This window comes from Mustelus asterias, chromosome 21 (assembly GCF_964213995.1).
Source record: "Mustelus asterias chromosome 21, sMusAst1.hap1.1, whole genome shotgun sequence".
Classification (NCBI taxonomy): Eukaryota; Metazoa; Chordata; class Chondrichthyes; order Carcharhiniformes; family Triakidae; genus Mustelus; species Mustelus asterias.
The window spans coordinates 10,079,876-10,105,087 of record NC_135821.1 but is presented as its reverse complement, the minus strand read 5'-3'; the positions used below and the strand labels follow the sequence as shown (position 1 = coordinate 10,105,087).

Sequence of the window (25,212 nt, the reverse complement as noted above, 5' to 3'; positions counted from 1 at the left end):
TCTGCACATTCTCTCCGTGTCTGCATGGGTTTCCTCCGGGTGCTCCGGTTTCCTCCCACAGTCTGAAAAACGTGCGGGTTAGAGTGCATTGGCAGTGCTAAATTCTCCCTCAGTGTACCCGAACAGGCGCCGGAGTGTGGCGACTAGGGGACTTTCGCAGCCACTTCATCGCAGTGTTAATGTTAGCCTACTTGTAATCAATAAACTATAAACAGGCCCTGACCAGATACTTCCAGTGGAAACTCAGCTAGTGTCAGTGATCCATCAAAGCTCAAATGTCTCCTCACACACAAAGATAACATTTATTCTTCATCTCGAGACTCACGAAGGGCATTAAGAGACAACCACATACAGTGGGACTGGAATCACATAGACTCAGTTGTCCCTTCCCAAAGGACATTAATGGACCCATTGTGTTAGTACAACACCTCATGGTCATTTTGCAAATTTTCTTTTTTTATTCATTCGTGGGACATGGGCGTCGCTGGCTGGGCCAACATTTATTGCCCATCCATAGTTGCTCTTGGAGAGTAGTTGAGAGTCAACCACATTGCTGTGGGTCTGCAGTCACATGTAGGCCAGACCAGGTAAGGATGGCAGATTTCCTTCCCTAAAGGGCATTAGTGACCCAGATGAGTTTTTCCCTGACAATGGTTTCATGGTCATCAGTAGATTCTTAATTCCAGATATTTTTTATTGAATTCAAATTCCACCATCAGCCGTGGCGGGATTCGAACCCGGGTCCCCAGAACATGAGCTGAGTTTCTGGATTAATAGTCCAGTGACAATACCACGAGGCCATCACCTCCCGACATAATTGATGTAAATTATTAAATTTATCTAATGCGGAGTTGTAGGAATTCTATGATTTTACAACTTGGTATGGTGGGATTCGAAATTCAAAACTGTTGTATGTTTTATATGTTTAATTTTCCTCAGAGCCATGCAGGGACGACTCTAGTTTCAATGTGCCCGGGAAGTTTATTTACATAGTCTTGTGCAATGATTCAAAGTGTCCACACCACCCTCCCAGCTCAGAGGAGCAACTGTGATGTCTGTTTACTTAACTCTGATTCAACACCCAGGCTTAATCACGCACCGTGAGCATAGATCAGATTCCTGACTCGCATAAATACATTGATGCAATAAACACTACAGTGACCTTACACAGACATCGAATCCCCACAGTGCAGAGGGAGACCATTTGGACCATGGAGTCTGCACCAATTGTCAGACAGGACATCTTACCCAGACCCATCCCCACCCCATTCCATTAACCCCACACATTTACCCCACAAATCCCCCTAACCTGTACATCTTTGGACACTAAGGGCCAATTTAGCATGACCAATCCACCTGTCCTGCACATCTTTGGGCACCAAGGGGCAATTTAGCATGGCCAATCCACCTAACCTACACATCTTTGGACACGAAGGGGCAATTTAGCATGGCCAATCCACCTAACCTACACATCTTTGGACACAAAGGGGCAATTTAGCATGGCCAATCCACCTAATCTACACATTTTTGGTCACTAAGGGGCAATTTAGCATGCTCAATGCACCTAACCTGCACATCTTTGGAGTGTGGGAGGAAACCAGAGCACCCGGAGGAAACCCACGCAGACACGGGGAGAACATGCAGACTCCGTACAGTCACCCAAGTCAGGAATTGAACCGGGTCCCTGGCGCTGTGAGGCAACAGTGCTAACCACTGTGCCACCGTGCCGGTGATAGGTTTCTCAAACCCATTATCCCACCTTTTCCCCGTAATCTTTGCCCCCCTTACCAATCAAGAACCTATGTGTCTCTGTCTTAAATACACTCAATGACCTGCCCTCCACAGCCTTCTGCGGCAAAGAGTTCCACAGATTCACCACTCTCTGGCTGAAGACATTCCTCCTCATCTCGGTTCTAAAGGGTCATTCGTCCCTTTACTCTGAGGCTGAACCCTCGGATCCGAGTCTCTCTTACTAATGGAAACATCTTCCCCACGCCCATTCTATCCAGGCCTTCCATAGAATCATAGAATCCCTACAATGCAGGAGGAGGCCATTCGGCCCATCGAGCCTGCATGGACAACAATCCCACCAAGTCCCTATCCCCGTAGCCCCATATATTCACCCTGCTAGTCCCTCTGACACTAAGGGGCAATTTAGCATGGCCAATCCACCTGACCCGCACATCTTTCGACACTAAGAGGCAATTCAGCATGGCCAATCCCCCTAACCTGCACATCTTTGGACACTAAGGGGCAATTTAGCATGGCCAATCCACCTAACCTGCACATCTTTGGACACTAAGGGGCAATTTAGCATGGCCAATCCACCTAACCTGCACATCTTTGGACACTAAGGGGCAATTTAGCATGGCCAATCCACCTAACCTGCACATCTTTGGACACTAAGGGGCAATTTAGCATGGCCAATCCACCTAACCTGCACATCTTTGGACACTAAGGGGCAATTTAGCATGGCCAATCCACCTAACCTGCACATATTTGGACACTAAGGGACAATTTAGCATGGCCAATCCACCTAACCAGCACATCTTTGGACACTAAGGGGCAATTTAGCATGGCCAATCCACCTAACCAGCACATCTTTGGACACTAAGGGGCAATTTAGCATGGCCAATCCACCTGACCCGCACATCTTTCGACACTAAGAGGCAATTTAGCATGGCCAATCCACCTAACCCGCACATCTTTGGACACTGAGGGGCAATTTAGCATGGCCAATCCACCTAACCTGCACATCTTTGGACACTAAGGGGCAATTTATCATGGCCAATCCTTCGGACTGTGGGAGGAAACCCACGCAGACACGGGGAGAACATGCAGACTCCGCACAGACAGTGACCCCCAAGCCGGGCATGGCCAATCCACCTCTAACCTACACATCTTGGAATGCTAAGGGGCAATTCAGCCCGAGAGGAAACCGGAGCACCCGGAGGAAACCCACGCAGACACGGGGAGAACGTGCGGACTCCGCGCGGACAGTGACCCGAGGCTGGAATCGAACCCGGGTCCCTTGGCGCTGTGAGGCAGCAGCGCTAACCACTGTGCCACCGTGCTGCCTATTAAGTATTCCGTAGATTAAAGAATGTGCTGCCCGGAGGGTGGTTTGATGGAGGATTCTGTTATTTGTGGGGAAACAATAAGTGAGGCCGCGTGGAAAGGAGGGGGGTGGGGGGGTGGAATTAGCTGATTAACTCTTGCAATGGGGCAGCAGGGAGGTGATGGGCTGGAATGGGCCTCATTGGATGTTGTAACCATTCTCGAATTCTCTGTGACCACGAGTGCCTCTAATGAGCGGCTTTACATGCTGGGATTAGTGGGGGATTCTCCCGATATCCCAGGGTCCTCAGAAGCTATAAACAGCACGCTGTGATGCACGACTGTGGCATTAGCCTCTGCAGGCAGCTTTGGAGTAATCCTTTATTCAAATCACGGCCCCAGAGGCTCGTAGCAATTACGGAGCAGGGGCAGGATAATAACATTTCTGACAGCGCAGAAGCGTCAGGGCAGGACTGGGTGATGAATGGGGCTGTATTTTAATCGAGGCGCTGTATCGCGGCTGTGCCAGTCAGACGCCTGGAGCCCCGCGAGCAACTTTAATTCAATCTCATCTCCCCACCGGCAACAACCAGACAGCAACAGCCCTCCTTAACCCCGTCAGTGCCGGCTGCAACTCCTGAGCCAGAAGGGCTGTCTGAAATACTGATAGGGGAAACAGATAGAGAGAAACGACAGGTTTAAAAACCAGGAGGCTTAGATTTAAAACAATTCGTTGACGGGACCAGAGGCGGAGATGAGATGCATTTATTTTGTAAAACGCAGCGAGTTGTTGTGATCGAGTATGCGCTGCCTGAAGGATTTATAGGTTAGAGGGATTGGCGGGGTAAACACAAGGGATTTCGGGGATGCAATCTGGGTTGGGATGCTCTGTCGGCGAGTCGCTGCAGACCCGATGGGCCAAATGGCCTCCTTCTGCACTGTATGAATCATCATAGAATCCCTCCAGTGCAGAAGGAGGCCATTCAGCCCATCGAGCCTGCACCGACAACAATCCCACCCTATCCCTGTAACCCCATGTATTTACCCAGCTAATCCCCCTTACTAAGGGCCAATTTAGCATGGCCAATCCACCTAACCCGGCACGGTGGCACAGTGATTCGCACTGCTGCCTCACAGCGCCAGGGACGTGGCTTCGATTCTTGGCCTTGGGTCACTGTCTGTGTGGAGTTTGCATGTTCTCCCCGTGTCTGCGTGGGTTTCCTCCGGGTGCTCCGGTTTCCTCCCACAGTACGAAGATGTGCGGGTTAGCTGGATTGACCATACTAAATTGCCCCTTAGTGTCCAAAGATGTGTGGGTTAGGTGGATTGGCCATGCTAAATTGCCCCTTAGTGTCATGGGGACTAGCTAGGGTAAATACATGCAGTTATGGGGATAGGGCCTGGATGGGATTGTGGTCGGTACAGACTTGATGGGCCGAATAGCCTCCTTCTGCACTGTAGGATTCTATGAACCTGCACATCTTTGGAATGTGGGAGGAAACCGGAGCACCCGGAGGAAACCCACGCAGACACGGGGGGAATGTGCAGACTCCACACAGACAGTGACCCAAAGCCGGGAACCGAACCCAGGTCCCTGGCGCTGTGAGGCAGCAGTGCTAACCCACTGTGCCACCGTGCCGCCCAAAGCAGGTTCAATAAGTGTTGCTGAAACCCTCACCCATGCCTTCGTTACCTCCAGATGTGACTATTCCAGCGCACTCCTGGCTGCTGTCTCACACTCCACCCTCCCTAAACCTGAACTCTGCTGGCCCATATCTGAACTCACGCCAGGTTCAGTTTCCCTATCACCAGCCCCCCCCCCCCCCCCCCCCCCCCACCCCCCCAGCCCCCCACCACCCCCGTGCCCTATGACCCACGTTTGACACTCAGTCGAGCAACACCTTGATTTTTGTTTAAACTCTCATCCTCTTGTCCATATCCCTCCATTTCTCTGCCCCCCCACCCCCCCCCCCCCCCCCTCTCTCTCTCTCTATCTCTGTCAGCCCCACAGCCCTCTGGGAAACCTGGCCTCCTGACATTCTGGCCTCTTGAGCATTTCCAATTATAATCGCTCCACCATTGGCGGCCGTGCCTTCAAGTTGCCCGGGCCCTGAACTCTGGAATTCCGCCCCTTCACCTCTCCGCCTCCCTCTCTCTCGCTTTCCTCCTTCAAGACGCTCCTTAAAAGTGATCTCTTTGACCAAGTGTTTGGTCACCTGACCTAACCAAGCTTTTGGTCACCTGACCTAATGTCTCCTTCTGTGGCTTGGTGATATATTTTCTTTTCTAACGCTCCCGTGAAGTGCTTGGCGATGTTTCATTATGTTAATGACGTTGCAGCAGTGGCGTAGTGGTATTGTCAGTCGACTAGTAATCCAGAGACCCTGGGTAATGTTCTGGGGACCCAAATTCAAATCCCACCACAGCAGATGGTGGAATTTGAATTCAATAAAAATAATCTGGAATTAAGAATCTACTGATGACCATGAAACCATTGCCGATTGTCGGAAAAACCCATCTGGTTCACTAATGTCCCTTTAGGGAAGGAAATCTGCCGTCCTTACCCGGCCTGGCCTACATGTGACTCCAGAGCCACAGCAATGTGATTGGTCTTTTAAATGCTCTCAGGGATCTGGATTCGATTCTGGCCTTGGGAGACTATCCGTGTGGAGTTTGCACATTCCCCCTGTGTCTGTGTGGGTTTGCTCCGGGTGCTCCGGTTTCCTCCCATAGTCTAAAGATGTGCGGGTTAGGTGGATTGGCCATGCTAAATTGACAGTCAGGGGGACTAACTGGGTAAATACATGTAGTTACGGGGATAGGGCCTGAGTGGGAGAGAGGTCGGTGCAGACTCGATGGGCCGAATGGCCTCCTTCTCCACTGATTCTATGATTCTCGAGCCCAACTTAATTTGATTTTGGCATTAGTTTTGCTCCAGGTATGATTCTACTGACCTGCAAGGTAGTTTTTATTTAAACAAACTTTATTTAACACAGTTAAAATATAACAAAAAGAATTAGCATAACTTTTACCAATTAAAATACTTAAACATGACCAAGTATCATTCTTAACAGCTATCTATTGCTATAGTTCCACTTTAAGAATTATCCCCAAAGTCTTCAGAACCAATTAGCACCAAAAACAGATATGCTCATGTGGTGCTCATGTGGGGCGGCACGGTAGCACAGTGGTTAGGGCGGCACGGTAGCACAGTGGTTAGGGCGGCACGGTAGCACAGTGGTTAGGGCGGCACGGTAGCACAGTGGTTAGGGCGGCACGGTAGCACAGTGGTTAGGGCGGCACGGTAGCACAGTGGTTAGCACTGCTGCTTCACAGCTCCAGGGACCTGGGTTCGATTCCCGGCTCGGGTCACTGTCTGTGTGGAGTTTGCACATTCTCCCCGTGTCTGCGTGGGTTTCCTCCGGGTGCTCCGGTTTCCCCCCACAGTCCAAAAATGTGTTAGGTTGATTGGCCATGCTAAAAATTGCCCTTAGTGTCCTGAGATGCGTAGGTTAGAGGGATTAGTGGGGGATATGGGGGTAGGGCCTGAATGGGATTGTGGTCGGTGCAGACTCGATGGGCCGAATGGCCTCTTTCTGTACTGTAGGGTTTCTATGATTTCTTCTATGATAACTTTCCAGCCTTTTAACCCCTCTAGACAGATACAGAAAGACACCTGCCTTCTAACTCCCAGTAAGAAGTCTCACAACACCAGGTTAAAGTCCAACAGGTTTATTTGGTAGCAAATACCATAAGCTTTCGGAGCGCTGCTCCTTCGTCAGATGGAGTGGAAATGTGCTCTCAAACAGTGCACAGAGACACAAAATCAAGTTACAGAATACTGATTAGAATGCGGATCCCTACAGCCAGCCAGGTCTTAAAGATACAGACAATGTGGGTGGAGGGAGCATTAAGCACAGGTTAAAGAGATGTGTATAGTCTCCACATCACATTCTAACTCCCATACAGAGAAGGATATATCCTCAAACAGCAGACCTTCTGAGAAAGAGACCTAGTTTGTGATGCAGATTCCAGTCTCAAGACTTCAGAGAGAGAAGGAGCTACTTCTCTCCACAGCTCCCAAGTGGCAACTGAACTGAGTTTATCTCTGTGAGCCTGGTCCCACCCAGTCATATGACCTTACCTGTCAATCAACCCTAATGAAGCCCCACTCTGAAAAACCCCAGGGGAAAACACTAAAATAACAACCCTGCATTAGTCCAGATTAAAACAAACATTTCAGCAACTAAGCTCAATTATGCTGCTGCAGTAACAACAGAGGCGACCAGATAGAAACATAGAAGATAGGAGCAGGAGGAGGCCATTCGGCCCTTCGAGCCTGCTCCGCCATTCATCACGATCATGGCTGATCTTCCAACTCAATAGCCTAATCCTGCTTTCTCCCCAATAGAAACAGATGCAGATAATGGCTGGAATCTTACCGCCACGTCCGCTTCGGAATCAGGGCGGGCGAGACTCACAGAATCTCGGGCAGGATTTTACAAGCCTCGCCCGAGCGAAGTCGTAACATTCCGGCCAATATGTGTACTGCTCCTGCAGAGAGCTAGCACAGCCACGGCGGTCCAAATGGCCTCCTTCTTTGCTAGAACCATTCTGTGATTCAAAACACTGTCCAATTCTCCAGAACCCAAACATCCTATCACATTCATGTAGAGAGAGGCGATGGCCTAGTGGTATTATCGCTAGACCATTAGTGCAGAATCTCAGCGAATGTTCTAGGGACCCGGGTTCGAATCCTGTCACGGCAGGTGGTGGAATTTGAATTCGATTTTAAAAATATCTGGAATTAAGGATCTACTGATGACCTTCAAACCATTGTCGATTGTCAGAAAAACCCATCTGGTTCCTTTAGGGAAGGAAATCTGCCATCCTTACCTGGTCTGGCCTACATGTGACTCCACAGCAATGTGGTTGACTCTCAACTGCCCTCCAAGGGCAACTAGGGATGGGCAATAAATGCTGGCCCAGCCAGCGACGCCCATGTCCCACGAATGAATATCAACAAAAATCCCACCCGCATGTCTCTGCGTTATGTAAGATTGTGAATAGGCCTCAGGGAGCCTGCACTCCGATTATCCAGAACCCAGTGACTGTCTCTAACTCGCCTCCCATTGCCCCTGCAGCCACAGAGACCTGAAACCGGAAAACCTACTCCTGGACGAGAAGAATAACATCCGGATTGCGGACTTTGGAATGGCTTCTCTGCAGGTTGGCGACAGTCTACTCGAGACCAGCTGTGGGTAAGAGGCCGCCTTGTAAACACTTGGACCCTTGGCTTTGGTCTAAGGCCATTCTTTACCCCACAAACAGCATCACTGAAATGGTTGCTATTGTGGCTATTTGTGGGATCTTGCTGTGCGTAACTCAGCCGTCGTGCAATGACACTTTGAGGGTCTTTTATTACCCATAATTCTTTGGGATGTCCTGAAGTCATGAAAGGCGCTATTGAAAGCAGGTCTTCTATTTTTTGAGCTTGCGGTTGTCTGCACAACCTATCACTCTGCCGTGGATGTTTTTAGCTTTCTGAAGCTCAAATCTCCCCACCCCCACTCTTCCCAAACCATCTCCCCCACCCCCCCCTCCTCCCCCTCCCAGTGTGGGCTCTGTTTGGGGTATAATTGCCGGGTGTTGAATGTCCTTCACTATCCCACCCCCACCCCGACCCCTCCACCTCAAGTGGCCGTTTATCATCTCTAAGCTTCGAGATCAAAAGACAGGAGCCTCCGAACTGTACACCACCACAGGACTCGGGTGGTGACCTCTGAGGTGAGGAGAGTTTCTGAGGTGAGGAGAGCCTCCGAGGTGTGTAAGGTCTCCAAGGTGAGGAGGCCCACCTCACATTTACATGGAGAGCATCCCAACCACTGGGCGGCACAGTGGCACAGCGGTTAGCACTGCTGCCTCAAAGCGCCAGGGACCCGGGTTCGATTCCCGGCTTGGGTCACTGTCTGTGTGGAGTCTGCACGTTCTCCCCGTGTCTGCGTGGGTTTCCTCCGGCTGCTCCGGTTTCCTCCCACGGTCTGAAAGACGTGCTGGTTAGTGTGCATTGGCCATGCTAAATTCTCCCTCAGTGTACCCGAACAGGCGCCGGAGTGTGGCAACTAGGGAATTTTCACAGTAACTTCATTGCAGTGTTAATGTAAGCCTACTTGTGGCACTGATAAATGAACTTAAAACTTTAAAAACTGCCTTCATGTAGCACCCTTTTCCAAAAATGTCTCAAAGCACTTTACAGCCAATGAAGTCTAGTCACTGCTGTTGTGGTGTAGGAAATTGGGCGGCCATCTTGTGCACAGCAAGCTCCCACAAACTGCAGAGGATTACACCTGATGGATCTGGTTTAATGGTCAGGAGATGGGAAGATTCTTTGACCCTGCTTCGAAATAGCACCTCGGAATCTCCGACATGAGGGGACGGACAACAGGAATTGGGTTTAATGTCTCCACTGGAAGGAGGCACCTCCCTCGCTTGCGTGTCAGTCTAGAGTTTGCACTCAGGTCGCTGGGGTGGTATTCGAAACCCCAGCTTTGAGAGACTTGACGCCAGAATTTTCCAAACCCACCGCCCCAGCCGGAGATGGAGAAACCTATGGCAGGGGTCGACTTCAGCGGGACTGGAAGAGCCCGCCCTGAGACATTGCCCACCGAACTACAGGTGTGAAGCAGCTTGGGATGTTTTTCCAGATTAAAATCACAAGAGGTTGCAGCTGGAGTAGGCCATTCGGCCCTCGAGCCTGCTCCCCCATTCGATAAGACCATGGGCTGATTGTGGCCTTAACTCCACATTCCTGCCTGTCCCCCATGTTGAAGGAACTCTTCCAGTGTAGACAATAAAAATATAACAAAACTCACTCCAATTTACAAATCAAATAAAGGTTTAATAAAGAAACTTCATTACACCAAACTTGAGGCCTCGCCCTGGGCCATTCCAAGTTTTCCCACAATTCCCAACAGTTATACTGAGTCAGCTGATCATCACATCATTCTGTCATTGGTTACATGGTTTACTGGGTCAACTGACCCTTACAGCTTGCTACCATTGGTCACGTTACAACAGATCCAATGTTACCACCGGTTACATTCTGACACCCCATAACCCTCGTCGTCCTGAGTCAATCGAACATCTGTCTCATTCAGCCTCAAATATATTCAAGAACCCAGTTCCCACTGATATCCGAGAGAGAGAATTCCACAACCCTCAGAGAGGCAGAGGGTGGGATTTTCCCATCCCGCCCACCGTGGGAACCATAGCCGGCAGGACACAGACCATGCAAAGGTCCATTCCCATCGGGTGAGATTTTCCAGGCTTGGGGCGAGTGCGGTCGGAAAATCCCACCCAAAATCCCTCCTTACCTTCATCTTCTGTGTAGAGTTCTGGTCACCCTATTATAGAAAGGATATTATTAAACTAGAAAGAATGCAGCAAAGATTTACTAGGATGCTACCCGGACTTGATGGTTTGAGTTATAAGGAGAGGCTGGATAGACTGGGACTTTTTTCTCTGGAGCGTAGGAGGCTGAGGGGTGATCTTATAGAGGTCTATAAAATAACCAGGGGCATAGATCAGCTAGATAGTCAATATCTTTTCCCAAAGGTAGGGGAGTCTAAAACTAGAGGGCACAGGTTTAAGATGAGAGGGCAGAGATACAAAAGGGTCCAGAGGGGCAATTTTTTCACACACAGGGTGGTGAGTGTCTGGAACAAGCTGACAGAGGTAGTAATAGAGGCGGGTACAATTTTGTCTTTTAAAAAGCATGTAGACAGTTACATGGATAAGATGAGTATAGAGGGATATGGGCCAAATGCGGGCAATTGAGACTAGCTTAGGGGTTTTTTAAAAAAGGGTGGCATGGACAAGTTGGGCCGAAGGGCCTGTTTCCATGCTGTAAACCTCTATGACTCTATGTGAAATGGGAGAACCCTTATTCTGAAACTGTGCCCCCCGGATTCGAGATGCCCGGCACGAGGGGAAACAGCCTCTCAGCATCCACCCTGCCAAGCTCCCTCTGAATCTGATCCTTCTAAACTCCAATGAGCATTGGCCCAACCTGGTCACCCTCTCCTCTTAAGACAAATCCCTTCATTTCAGGAATTCAGGCCAGTGAACCCTCTCTGAACTGTCTCTATTACAGGAATAATAAGGTGACCAAAACTCCACTCAGTATTTTGGGTACAGTCTCACCAAGGCCTTGTACGCTTGTTGCAGATGGGGAAGAGTACGTTTTCTGTAGCGGTTTGATACAACTGGGTGTCTTACTCCACCATCTCAGAGGGCAGTTAAGAGTCAACCGTATTAGGTGGATTGGTAGAACGCTTATGAGTGTTTGATATCCACCATAAGGCCAAGGAAAACACCAAGGGTGAGATTCTCCCGCCTCCCAGCCACGTGTTTCCCGCTGGCAGGAGGTGGCGTGTTGTTTGCTAGCGGCCGGATTCTCTGCTCCCACTGCTGTCAGCGGGAACCCCGCGGATGGGGATGCGCTGCCAGCGGGCCCGGAGAATCCTGGCCCAACGTTTCTACTCGTTTACCTGGGACATACAAGACACATTTCCAGGATTATTCAGATGGCCTTGGCTGAGTGGGAGAAAAGAGGGTGAAGGTCTCTCTTTGCTAATGTATCTAACCTTCCTTCTTTTTCTGTGCAGTTCTCCACATTATGCCTGTCCGGAGGTCATCAGGGTAAGTTCCTTTCTCAAATTAGATTTTCTTTTTGACGTGGGGCTGTTGTTGGGCCGGTGCATTGTGCCGATGCCCGCGGGGTTTACACAAACCAAACCCCTCGACTGTCCTTCCTGGAGATTAATGTTAGCGTTAATGATTAGTTCCTAGGATGGGCAGGTCGCTGATAATGATCAGCATTTATTGCCCACCCCTAATCGCCCCTTGAGAAGGTGGTGGTGAGCTGCCTTCTTGAACCGTTGCAGTCCACGTGGTGCAGGTACACCCACAGTACTTTTTCTGTAGCAATTTGATACAACTGAGTGTCTCACTCCAACCATCTCAGAGGGCAGTTAGGAGTCAACCATATTAGGTGGATTGGCCATGCTAAATTGCCCCTCAGTGTCCAAAGATGTGCAGGATAGGTGGATTGGCCATGCTAAATTGCCCCTCAGTGTCCAAAGATGTGCAGGATAGGTGGATTGGCCATGCTAAATTGCCCCTCAGTGTCCAAAGATGTGCAGGATAGGTGGATTGGCCATGCTAAATTGCCCCTCAGTGTCCAAAGATGTGCAGGATAGGTGGATTGGCCATGCTAAATTGCCCCTTAGTGTCCAAAGATGTGCAGGTAAGGGTAGATTGGCCATGCTAAATTGTCCCTACTGTCCAACGATGTACAGGTTAGGTGGATTGACCATGCTAAATGGCCCTTTGCTGTCGAAAGAATTGTAGGTTGGGGTGGATTGGCCATGCTAAATGTTTGGAGATAGGGTGTGGGGGAGGGTGGCACGGTAGTACAGTGGTTAGCACTGCTGCTTCACAGCTCCAGGGTCCTGGGTTCGATTCCCGGCTTGGGCCACTGTCTGTGTGGAGTTTGCACATTCTCCCCGTGTCTGCGTGGGTTTCCTCCGGGTGCTCCGGTTTCCTCCCACAGTCCAAAGATGTGCGGGTTAGGTTGATTGGCCATGCTAAAAATTGCCCCTTAGTGTCCTGGGATGCGATGATTAGAGGGATTAGCGGCTAAAATATGTAGGGATATGGGGGTAGGGCCTGGGTGGGATTGTGGTCGGTGCAGACTCGATGGGCCGAATGGCCTCTTTCTGTACTGTAGGGTTTCTATGATTCAATGATTTCTATGATTAATCTGGGTAAAATATTCTGTTAAGAGAGTCGGTACAGGCTCGATGGGCCAAACGGCCTCCTCCTGCACTGTCGGGGATTCTATGATTGCTGTGGGTCTGGAGTCACAAGTAGGCCAGACCGGGTAAGGACAGCAGATTTCCTTCCCTAACGGGATGTCAGTGAACCGGATGGGTTTTAGCAGCAATCTGATAGTGTGATTATCATCATTAATGAGGCCAGCTTTTCATTCAAGATGTATTCATGAATTGAATTTAAATTCTACCAGCTGCCGTGCTGGGATTTGAACTGATGTTCCCGGAACATCGACTCGGGGGCCCCTGGATTATTAATCCAGTGACAATGTCGCTAAGCCCCCGTCAGGCTAAACTTTACAATTAACCCTCTGGAATGTGTCCCTCGCAACAGTCATTAAACCCCAGTCCCTTCACTCCACACACTGTGCAGTTTGAAGGGACAATGGATTCTGTTGGGGATTTCTTCGGGGCACGGGAGAGAATCTGGAACTTTCACACTCACACACACGCACTCACACTCACACTCACACTCACACTCACTCACACTCACACTCACTCACACTCACTCACACTCACACTCACTCACACTCACTAAAGCCTTTGACTGAAGTTCTACTCTGCCACTCTTCAACAGGGTGGTACACAGAATTATCGATGGGTGTTTTCTCCTATCAGAGGCAAATGGGAAAGGTTACTGTATCTGCCCACAGTGTTCCTGAGCAGAGATTGATGACACAGATGGAGGCCTTTCAGCCCATCATGTCTAGGCTAGCTGCAAAAAAGTAACGTTTATTTATTAATTGCAAGTAGGCTTACATTAACACTGCAATTAAGTTATTGTGAAAATCCCTGGGTCGCCACATTACCTAGTCCAGTCCCACCTTTAAGGTCTTGGTTTGTAGCCTTGCAGGTTGCAGGAATCCAAGTTTAAGTTAAATTTATTCATTAGTGTTACATGGTGGCACAGTGGTTAGCACTGCTGCCTCACAGCGCCAGGGACCCGGGTTCAATTCCGGCCTTGGGTCACTGTGTGTGTGGAATTTGCACGTTCTCCCCGTGTCTGCATGGGTTTCCTCCAGGTGCTCCGGTTTCCTCCCACAGTCCAAAGATGTGCAGGTTGGGTGGATTGGCCATGTTAAATTGTCACTTAGTGTCCAAAGATGTGCAGGTTAGGTGGATTGGCCATGTTAAATTGTCGCTTAGTGTCCAAAGATGTGCAGGTTAGGTGGATTGGCCATGCTAAATTGACCCTTAGTGTCAGGGGGACCAGCAGGCTAAATATGTGGGGTTATGGGGGTAAGGTGTAGGTGGGATTGTTGTCGGTGCAGGCTCGATGAGCCGAATGGCTTCCTACTGCACTGTAGGGATTCTTATGATTCTATGATATTCACTTGCCTTGTTAGTCTTCCCAAATTCATGACTGAATTCTGTTTGTAAGTATCCCACTCATCTAATCTGTCCCTGTCCATCCTCCTGCAGTTTATGGCTTTCTTCCTCAGTATCCACCTCGGGGCCAATTATATATGTCATCTGCAAACAGCTTAATCATGTTTCCTACATTTAGTGTAAGATCATTGAGGACTATCAGAACCGGGAAAGGAGCCAGTATTGAGCTGTAAGGAATTTCACTGGAAACAGCCTCCTGATCAGAGAAACACCCTGGACCAGAATCAAATGGAGGGATTTTCCCATCCCACCTGCCACGGGAATTGTAGCAGATGAGATAGGACCATACAAAGGTCCTTTGACCTCAGGCGGGATTTTCCAGTATTGGGGTGAGCGCGGCTCGAAAACCCCACCCTTATAATTGCCGAGCTTTACAGCACAGGAAAAGATCTTTCGGCCCACCATGTCGGTGCTAGTTATCAAGCCCCCATCTATTCTAATCCCATTTCCCAGCGCTTGTTCCGTAGCTTTGTACGCAATGGCGTTTCAAGTGCTCATCCAAATGCTTCTTAAATGAATACAGCGACTGTAGCCCAGTCCATCAGGCAAACCAGCCTCCCATCCATTGACTCTGCCTACACTTCCCGCTGCCTCGGCAAAGCAGCCAGCATAATTAAGGACCCCACACACCCCGGACATTCTCTCTTCCACCTTCTTCCTTTGAGAAAAAGATACAAGAGTCTGAGGTCACGCACCAACCGACTCAAGAACAGCTTCTTCCCTGCTGCTGTCAGACTTTTGAATGGACCTCGCATTAAGTTGATCTTTCTCTACACCCTAGCTTTGACTGTAACACTACATTCTGCACCCTCTCCTTTCCTTCTTAATGAACGGTATGCTTAGTCTGTATAGCGCGCAAGAAACAATACTTTTCACTGTACGCTAATACATGTGACAATAATAAATGAAATCAAATCGAATGTTGTGAGGGTTCCCGTCTCTACCACCCTCTCAGGCAGCGAGTTCCAGATTCCCAACACCCTCCCGGTGCAAGACTTTTCCTCAAATCCCCTCTGAATCTCCTGCCCCTTACCTTAAATTCACACCCCCTGGTTATTGACCCCTTTACTAAGGGGAATGGTTCCTTCCTATCCACCCCCTCCATGTCCCTCAGAATTGTGTACACTTCCATCAGGTCCTCCCTCAGCCTTCTCTGCTCTAAGGAAAACAACCCCAGCCTAACCAGCCTCTCTACACAGCTGAGACGCTCCAGCCCAGGCAGCATCCTGGTGAATCTCCTCCGCACCCTCTCCAGTGCAATCACATCCTTCCTATAGTGTGATGACCTGAACTGCACACAATACTCTCGCTGTGGCCTACTGAGCGGTTTATACAGCTCCATTATAACCACCCTGCTCTGATATTCAAGGCCTCAGCTAAGAAAGACAAGTATCCCATATGGGGCGGCCCGGTGGCACAGTGGTTAGCACTGCTGCCTCACAGCACCAGGGATCCGGGTTCCATTCCCGGCTTGGGTCACTGTCTGTGTGGAGTTTGCATGTTCTCCCCCTGACTGTGTGGGTTTCCTCCGGGTGCTCCGGTTTCCTCCCACACCCGAAAGACATGCTGGTTAGGTGGATTGGCCGTGCTAAATTCTCCCTCAGTGTAACCCGAACAGGCGCCAGAGTGCGGCGACTAGGGGATTTTCACAGTAACTTCATTACAGTGTTAATGTAAGCCTACTTGTGACAATAATAAATAAACTTAAACATATGCCTTCTTAGCCACCTTATCCACCCGTCCTGCTGCCTTCAGGGATCTTTTGACATGCACTCCAAGGTCCCTCTGGTCCTCTGTACTTCCTAGTGTCCAATTGTGCGTTCCTTTGCCTTGCGAGGAGTCCCAAAATGCATCACCTCACCCTTCGGCTTTTCCTTGTTTCCTGGGAGCTAAAACAACATTTGGGTCCCAGTTTTCCACTTTAGACAATAAGATCATAGGACATAGGAGCAGAATTAGGCCACTCGGCCCATCATGTCTGCTCCGCCATACAATCATGGCTGATATTTTTTCTCATCCCCATAAACCCCTGATCCCCTTCTTAATCAAGAACCTATCTATCTCTGTCTTAAAGACACTCAATGACCTGGCCTCCACAGCCTTCTGCGGCAAAGAGTTCCACAGATGCACCACTCTCTGGCTGAAGAAATTCCTCCTCATCTCTGTTCTAAAGGATCGTCCCTTTAGCCTGAGGTTGTGCCCTCTGGTTCTAGTTTTTTCTACTAGTGGAAACATCCTCTCCACGTCCACTCTATCCAGGCCTTGCAGTATCCTGCAAGTTTCAATAAGATCCCCCCCTCACCCTTCTAAACTCCAACGAGTACAGACCCAGAGTCCTCAACCGTTCCTCATACGACAAGCTCTTCATTCCAGGGATCATTCTTGTGAACCTCCTCTTTGCCTTAGATGCCGCGAGCATCTTCTGACCAGTCTGACCAGTGTGGGACCTTGTCAAAGACCTTGCAGAAATCCACGCAGGCTGCATAAAGCTCCCACCTCAAAAAACAAACTCAATCAAGTTAGTCAGACACAGCTTGCTCTTACCATATCCACACTGACTGTCCTTGACTGTTCTTGATTAATTTGTCACATAAATTACAATTTATACTGTCCCCCAGAATTATTTTCATCAGTATTCCCACCACGGAGGTTAGGCTAACTGACCTGCAATTACTCAGGCAGTACGACTATAGTCAGAGTGGATTGGAAACACAGCCACCAGTAGAATTAGTTCCACCGTATTTATTCCATCAAAAACTCTCAGAAATTGTTCCATCTTCCTCTATTTTCCCTCTGTTCTAAAGAGAACAATGCCAGTTGCTCGAATCTTGCCACTTAACTGAAGCCCTTCATCCTTGCTACCATCATGGAATCTCTACAATGCAGGAGGAGGCCATTTGGCCCATCGAGCCTGCACCGCCTTTCCAACTGAGCATCTTACTCAGGCCATATTCCCTTATCCCCACATATTCACCCCACTAATCCCCCTAACCGATACATCTTTGGACACTAAGGGGCAATTTAGCATGGCCAATCTACCTAACCTGCACATCTTTGGACACTAAGGGGCAATTTAGCATGGCCAGTCCAAAGAACAAAGAAAATTACAGCACAGGAACAGGCCCTCTCCAAGCCTGCACCGACCATGCTGCCCAACTGAACTAAAACGCCCTACCCTTCTGGGGACCGTATCCCTCTATTCCCATCCTATTCATGTATTTTCCAGACGCCCCTTAAAAGTCACTATCGTATCTATCAGTCCATCTAACCTACATGTCTTTGGACACTAAGGAGCAATTTAGCATGACTAATCCACCTAACCTGCACATCTTTGGACACTCAGGGGCAATTTAGCATGGCCAATCCACCTAACCTGCACATCTTTGGAGTGAGGGAGAAAAGCGGGGCATGGGGAGCACACAAGGAGAACGTGCAGACTCCACACAAATTTGAACCCTCCTCCACTGCGGGGAACAAAGGGTTAAAACTGGGAGTGGGTCTGAAAAGATTGGGCGCCTGATTTTAAAAAGGAGGTGACCAGCTTAGTCACGCAGCGAGCGCTCGCTGCTAATGGAATCCAATGTTGACGTCATACTGTGCTTTCTGTTCATAGGGTGAGAAGTACGATGGCCGGCGGGCGGATGTATGGAGCTGCGGTGTGATACTCTTTGCACTTTTGGTGGTAAGAAATCAAGGTCTTGAATGCCCTTCATTTGATTAGATTTATTATTGTCAGGATGCAAAGTGGGGACACAGATGGAAGGAGGGTGTGAAGTGGGGACACAGATGGAAGGAGGGTGTGAAGTGGGGACACAGATGGAAGGAGGGTGTGAAGCGGGGACACAGATGAAAGGAGGGTGTGAAGTGGGGACACAAGTGGAAGGAGGGTATGAAGTGGGGACACAGATGGAAGGAGGGTATGAAGTGAGGACACAGATGGAAGGAGGGTGTGAAGTGGGGACACAAGTGGAAGGAGGGTGTGAAGTGGGGACACAAGTGGAAGGAGGGTGTGAAGTGGGGACACAGATGAAAGGTGGGTGTGAAGTGGGGACACAGATGGAAGGAGGGTATGAAGTGGGGACACAGATGGAACAAAGAACAAAGAACAGTACAGCACAGGAAACAGGCCCTTCGGCCCTCCAAGCCTGTGCCGCTCCTTGGTCCAACTAGACCAATCGTTTGTATCCCTCCATTCCCTGGCTGCTCATGTGACTATCCAGGTAAGTCTTAAACGATGTCAGCGTGCCTGCCTCCACCACCCTATTTGGCAGCGCATTCCAGGCCCCCACCACCCTCTGTGTAAAAAACGTCCCTCTGATATCTGAGTTATACTTCGCCCCTCTCACCTTGAGCCCGTGACCTCTCGTGATCGTCACCTCCGACCTGGGAAAAAGCTTCCCACTGTTCACCCTATCTATACCCTTCATAATCTTGTACACCTCTATTAGATCTCCCCTCATTCTCCGTCTTTCCAAGGAGAACAACCCCAGTCTACCCAATCTCTCCTCATAGCTAAGACCCTCCATACCAGGCAACATCCTGGTAAACCTTCTCTGCACTCTCTCTAACGCCTCCACGTCCTTCTGGTAGTGCGGCGACCAGAACTGGACGCAGTACTCCAAATGTGGCCTAACCAGCGTTCTATACAGCTGCATCATCAGACTCCAGCTTTTATACTCTATACCCCGTCCTATAAAGGCAAGCATACCATATGCCTTCTTCACCACCTTCTCCACCTGTGTTGCCACCTTCAAGGATTTGTGGACTTGCACACCTAGGTCCCTCTGTGTTTCTATACTCCTGATGACTCTGCCATTTATTGTATAACTTCTCCCTACATTATTTCTTCCAAAATGCATCACTTCGCATTTATCCGGATTAAACTCCATCTGCCACCTCTCCGCCCAATTTTCCAGCCTATCTATATCCTGCTGTATTGCCCGACAATGCTCTTCGCTATCCGCAAGTCCAACCATCTTCGTGTCATCCGCAAACTTGCTGATTACACCAGTTACACCTTCTTCCAAATCATTTATATATATCACAAATAGCAGAGGTCCCAGTACAGAGCCCTGCGGAACACCACTGGTCACAGACCTCCAGCCGGAAAAAGACCCTTCGACCACTACCCTCTGTCTCCTATGGCCAAGCCAGTTCTCCACCCATCTAGCCACTTCTCCTTGTATCCCATGAGCCTTAACCTTCTTAACCAACCTGCCATGTGGGACTTTGTCAAATGCCTTACTGAAATCCATATAGACGACATCCACGGCCCTTCCTTCATCAACCGTTTTTGTCACTTCCTCAAAAAACTCCACCAAATTTGTAAGGCACGACCTCCCTCTTACAAAACCATGCTGTCTGTCACTAATGAGATTGTTCCGTTCTAAATGCACATACATCCTGTCTCTAAGAATCCTCTCCAACAACTTCCCTACCACGGACGTCAAGCTCACCGGCCTATAATTTCCTGGGTTATCCCTGCTACCCTTCTTAAAGAACGGGACCACATTCGCTATCCTCCAATCCTCAGGGACCTCACCCGTGTCCAAAGAAGCGACATATCCTTTCCTCCACTTCCCGTGGGCTGTTGGGTGGTCAGAGGCCCAGCAATTTCATCTCTCGTCTCCCTGAGCAGTCGAGGATAGATGCCATCAGGCCCTGGGGCTTTGTCAGTTTTAATGTTCCCTAAAAAACCTAACACTTCCTCTCTTGTAATGGAGATTTTCTCTAACGGGTCAACACCTCCCTCCGAGACACTCCCGGTTAACACGCCCCTCTCCTTCGTGAATACCGATGCAAAGTATTCATTTAGGATCTCCCCTATTCCCTTGGGTTCTAAGCATAATTCCCCTCCTTTGTCCCTGAGAAGTCCGATTTTCTCCCTGACAACTCTTTTGTTCCTAACGTATGAATAGAATGCCTTAGGATTCTCCTTAATCCTGCCTGCCAAGAAGATCTCGTGACCTCTTTTTGCCCTTCTAACTCCCCGTTTGAGTTCTTTCCTACTCTCTCTGTATTCCTCCAGAGCTCCATCTGTTTTCAGTTGCCTGGACTTAACGTACGCCTCCCTTTTCATTTTAATCAGATCCTCAATTTCCCTGGTTATCCACGGCTCTCGAATCCTACCTTTCCTATCTTTCCTTTTTACAGGCACATGCCTATCCTGCAGCCTTATCAATAGTTCCTTAAAAGACTCCCACATGCCAGACGCGGACTTACCCTCGAACATCCTCTCCCAATCAACATCCACCAATTCCTGCCTAATCCGGCTATAGTTAGCCTTCCCCCAATTTAGCACCCTGCCCGTAGGACAGCACTCATCCTTGTCCATTACTATCCTAAAGTTAACAGAGTTGTGGTCACTATTTGCCACGTGTTCCCCTACCGAAACTTTGACGATCTGACCGGGCTCATTTCCCAGAACTAGGTCCAGTATAGCCCCCTCTCTAGTCGGGCTATCTACATACTGTTCCAAAGAACCTTCCAGTATGCATTTTACAAATTCCTCCCCGTCCGGACCCCCAGCTCTAAGCACTTTCCAGTCTGTGCCAGGGAAATTAAAGTCCCCCACTACAACAACCCTATTTTTTCTGCACCTATCCAGAATCTCCTGACATATCCTTTCCTCCACTTCCCGTGGGCTGTTGGGTGGTCTGTAGTACACCCCCAGCATAGTGACTGCACCCTTCCTGTTTCTGAGTTCCACCCACAGCGACTCAGTACATGACCCCTCTAAGTTGTCTACCCTCTGCACTGCGGTAATATGCTCCTTAACTAATATCGCTACTCCCCCACCTTTTTTAGCCCCTCCTCTGTCTCGCCTAAAACACTTATACCCCGGAATATTCAGCTGCCAGTCCTGTCCTTTTAACCAAGTTTCCGTCACTGCAATAAGCATTAAGGCCCTAAGTTCGTCTGTTTTACCCGTTACGCTCCTCGCATTGAAGCAGATGCACTCCAGACCTCCAGGCCCACTCAGGTCATCCTCCTCCAGAGTACTCCTCTTCTTAGCTAGCCTTGCCCTGGCCCCCAGCTCAACCCCAGCCTCAGTATTTACTGACCTACTGTTTTGTTCCCCACCCCCTGCCACACTAGTTTAAATCCTGCCGAAACACTCTAGCAAAACTCCCAGCCAGGATATTTGCTCCCTTCCAGTTGAGGTGTAACCCATCCTTTCTGTACAGTTGCCATCCTGACTTGAAGATTTCCCAGTTATCTATGAATTTAAAACCCTCCCTTTTGCACCAGTCCTTTAGCCACGCGTTCAACTGTAGAATCTCCCTGTTCCGAGCCTCACTTGCACTAGACACCGGGAGCAGTCCAGAGATTGCTACCCTGGAGGCCTTACTTTTTAGCCTAGCACCCAACTCCCTGAATTTCTCTCGTATGACCCCCCTGTTCTTCCTACCTATATCATTTTCACCAATGTGTACAATCACATCCGTTTGACTACCTTCCTTTTTAAATATGCTTCCTACCCTCTCGGAGACATCTAGTATCCCGGCACCAGGGAGGCAGACTACCATCCTGGATTCTCGTTCACTCCCACAGAACCGCCTGTCCGTGCCTCTAACCATTGCGTCCCCCACAACTATCGCTCTCCTAAACCCCTTCTTTCCCTTCCGGACCCCTGAGCCTGTCTCCGTGGAGGCGATCTGGTCCTCATGGCTTACCCCTGGAGGGTCATCCCCCTCCACAGAATTCAAAACAATATACCTATTTTGGAGGGGGACAACCACAGGGGATCCCTCCACAGACTGCTCACTCCCTTCCCTTCTCCCATCTGTTGCCCATCCCTTTCTTTTATGGGAGACTGCCACTGGGGTACTTTCTGGCACATCACCCTTCTGACTATTACCCCTCCTAACTGTGACCCACGTGTCTTCCTTCCGAGACCCTGGTGTCACTACCTGACTATAACTTTTATCTATTAATCTCTCATTTTCCCTAACTAAACTGAGTTCATCGAGCCTCAGCTCCAGCTCCCTTACACGATTCTTCAGGAGTTGCAGTTCCACACATCTGGCACAGATATGGACTTCCGGGAGGCAAGTTGTCTCCAGGAACTCCCACATCCCACACCGAATGCAGTATACTGGCCTCCCACTCATACCAGCCATGTCCTTTTTAGTTTTTGGGAGATAAAACAAAAAAGGGGGTGTAACAGAAGAAAAACAAACAACCTTCCTCGCCTTCGCCGAAGCCTTCGCGGAAGGAGGGTATGAAGTGGGGACACAGATGGAAGGAAGGTGGGAAGTGGGGACACAGATGGAAGGAGGGTGTGAGTGGGGACACAGATGGAAGGAGGGTGCGATGTGGGGACACAGATGGAGGGGCGAAGTGGGGACACAGATGGAAGGAGAGTGCGAGGTGGGGACACAGATGGAAGGAGGGGTGAAGTGGGGACACAGATGGAAGGAGGGTGCTAGGTGGGGACACAGATGGAAGGAGGGTGCGAGGTGGGGACACAGATGGAAGGAGGTGTGAGGTGGGCTATACAGATGGACAGGGGGGATGTTTGTGGGCACACAGACAGACGGGGCGAGGGGGTGAGGTGGGCACAGACTGACGGGGCGAGGGGGTGATGTGATTACAGTAACCAGTCCCTCTGGTTCCCCACAGGGGGCGTTGCCATTCGATGATGACAACTTACGACAGCTGTTAGAGAAAGTGAAACGAGGAGTCTTCCACATGCCGCACTTTATTCCCCCCGACTGCCAGAACTTACTACGGGGCATGATCGAAGTGGACGCAGAGAAACGCCTCTCGGTCAGTAGCACGGCCCCTCACGCACTCCGCCATGTCCTATCTCTGATTCTACAACACACAGACTCACCGTCAACACCAGACAGAGGCTGTTACCATGTTTGGGGCGGGGGGGGGGGGGGGGGGGGGGGTGTGTTACCCCATGAGGGGGGATTATCAGTGCTATCCAATCAATCAGGATTATCAATATTACTGTATTGGAGCTGGGGGGGAAGGATTATCAGTGTTACCCCATTGGGAGGGGGAGAGATATCAGTGTTACCCCATTGGGAGGGGGAGAGATATCAGTGTTACCCCATTGGGAGGGGGAGAGATATCAGTGTTACCCCATTGTGAGGGGAAGATATCAGTGGTACGCCGTTGGGGGGGAGAGATATCAGTGTTATGCCATTGGGAGGGGGAGAGATATCAGTGTTAACCCACTGGGAGGGGGAGAGATATTAGTGTTACCCCATTGGGAGGGGGCAGATATCAGTGTTACGCCATTGGGAGGGGGAGAGATATCAGTGTTACCCCATTGGGAGGGGGAGAGATATCAGTATTACCCCACTGGGGGGGAGAGATATCAGTGTTACTCCATTGGGGAGGGGGAGAGATATCAGTATTACCCCACTGGGGGGGAGAGATATCAGTGTTATCCCATTGGGTGGGGGGGAGAGATATCAGTGTTACCCCATTGGGGGGGGGGGGGGAGAGATATCAGTGTTACCCCATTAGGGAGGGGGAGAGATCTCAGTGTTACTCCATTGGGGAGGGGGAGAGATATCAGTGTTACCCCATTGGGGAGGGGGAGAGATATCAGTGTTACCCAGTGGCGGAGGGGGAGAGATATCAGTGTTACCCCATTGGGGAGGGGGAGAGATATCAGTGTTACCCCATTGGGGAGGGGGAGAGATATCAGTGTTACCCCATTAGGGAGGGGGAGAGATATCAGTGTTACCCCATTGGGGGAGGGAGAGATATCAGTGTTACCCCATTGGGGGAGGGAGAGATATCAGTGTTACCCCATTGGGGGAGGGAGAGATATCAGTGTTACCCCATTGGGGGAGGGAGAGATATCAGTGTTACCCCATTGGGGGAGGGAGAGATATCAGTGTTACCCAGTGGCGGAGGGATTCCTCTATTTTTAGGTCGCCTCTCTGATGTTTGGTGCAGTCGCCATCTTGGTTTTCTCTATAACTGGAAATGTCTATTCTGAATTCTCTCATTAAACACTTTCCTTTCTCTCTCTCCTCCACAACCTACCCGCTGCCCATAGCTGGAACAGATACAGAAGCACATCTGGTATCAGTAAGTACGCACTGCGCCACAGGTAGCAGATCCAGCTAAGTGTCTTGGCTCGAGCCTAAACCTTCACCAGTGTGATGTCCCTCCCCCAGTTGCCGCCCTCTGACTGAGACTGATGTTGAACAAGGCCTCAGGCTGCAGGTCCCCCCCGTGAGCTTTGCTTAGCCGGGCCAAACCCATTTCACACTGGGACCTTGCAGCCAGGGGACTTTAATCCCATCGCTCCTGGCAGTATACAGAATCCCTACAGTGCGGAAGGAGGCCATTCGACCCATCGAGCCTGTGTCAGCACCCAATCCATTCTTCATCCCTTTACAATGTCTTTCCTCTGTCTCTGAATTCCCTCTGTAACTGGGGGGGCGGGGGGGGGGGGGGGGAGGGGGCTGTATTTTCCCGTCCAGCCCGCCTCAGGAATCGTAGCGGGGGCAGGACACGGACCATGCAAAGGTTCGCTGACCTCAGGCGGGATTTTCCGGTCTTGGGGCGGGCGCGACCGGAAAATCCCGCCCTGGGTGTGTACTTGCTGGCTGCGGGAATAGTGGGTGCTTCCTAACATGAGGAGATGGTGGGGGTGGGAGTGTGGAAGTGGGGGGAGGGGGGGGGGTTAATTAACCCATTGCTTCCCCAGTCTCTTGCTGTGAAGAGGCCTCAGGATTCTAACCAATCTAACCCCCCCCCCGCCTCACTCCCTGATTATGCATCTAAACTGCATGTTTCCCATTGGGGAGATGGTGGTGTAGTGGTAACATCGCTGGACTAGTAAGATAGTGAGGTGAGTGCTCTGGGGACTTGGGTTCAAATCCTGCCACAGCAGATA

At 50.0% G+C, this 25,212-nt stretch overlaps 1 protein-coding gene across 1 annotated transcript in view; it reads left to right on the top strand.

The window, feature by feature from the left end:
- LOC144509116 (serine/threonine-protein kinase BRSK2-like) overlaps positions 1-24,402 on the top strand; it is a 191,863-nt gene extending 167,461 nt beyond the window's left edge. The window contains exons 5-9 of the mRNA XM_078237486.1: positions 8,202-8,318; positions 11,724-11,757; positions 17,953-18,021; positions 22,965-23,111; positions 24,367-24,402. Of these exons, the coding sequence (XP_078093612.1) occupies positions 8,202-8,318; positions 11,724-11,757; positions 17,953-18,021; positions 22,965-23,111; positions 24,367-24,402 (403 nt within the window). The remainder of the gene's footprint in view (positions 1-8,201; positions 8,319-11,723; positions 11,758-17,952; positions 18,022-22,964; positions 23,112-24,366) is intronic.
- Positions 24,403-25,212: the final 810 nt, after the last annotated feature.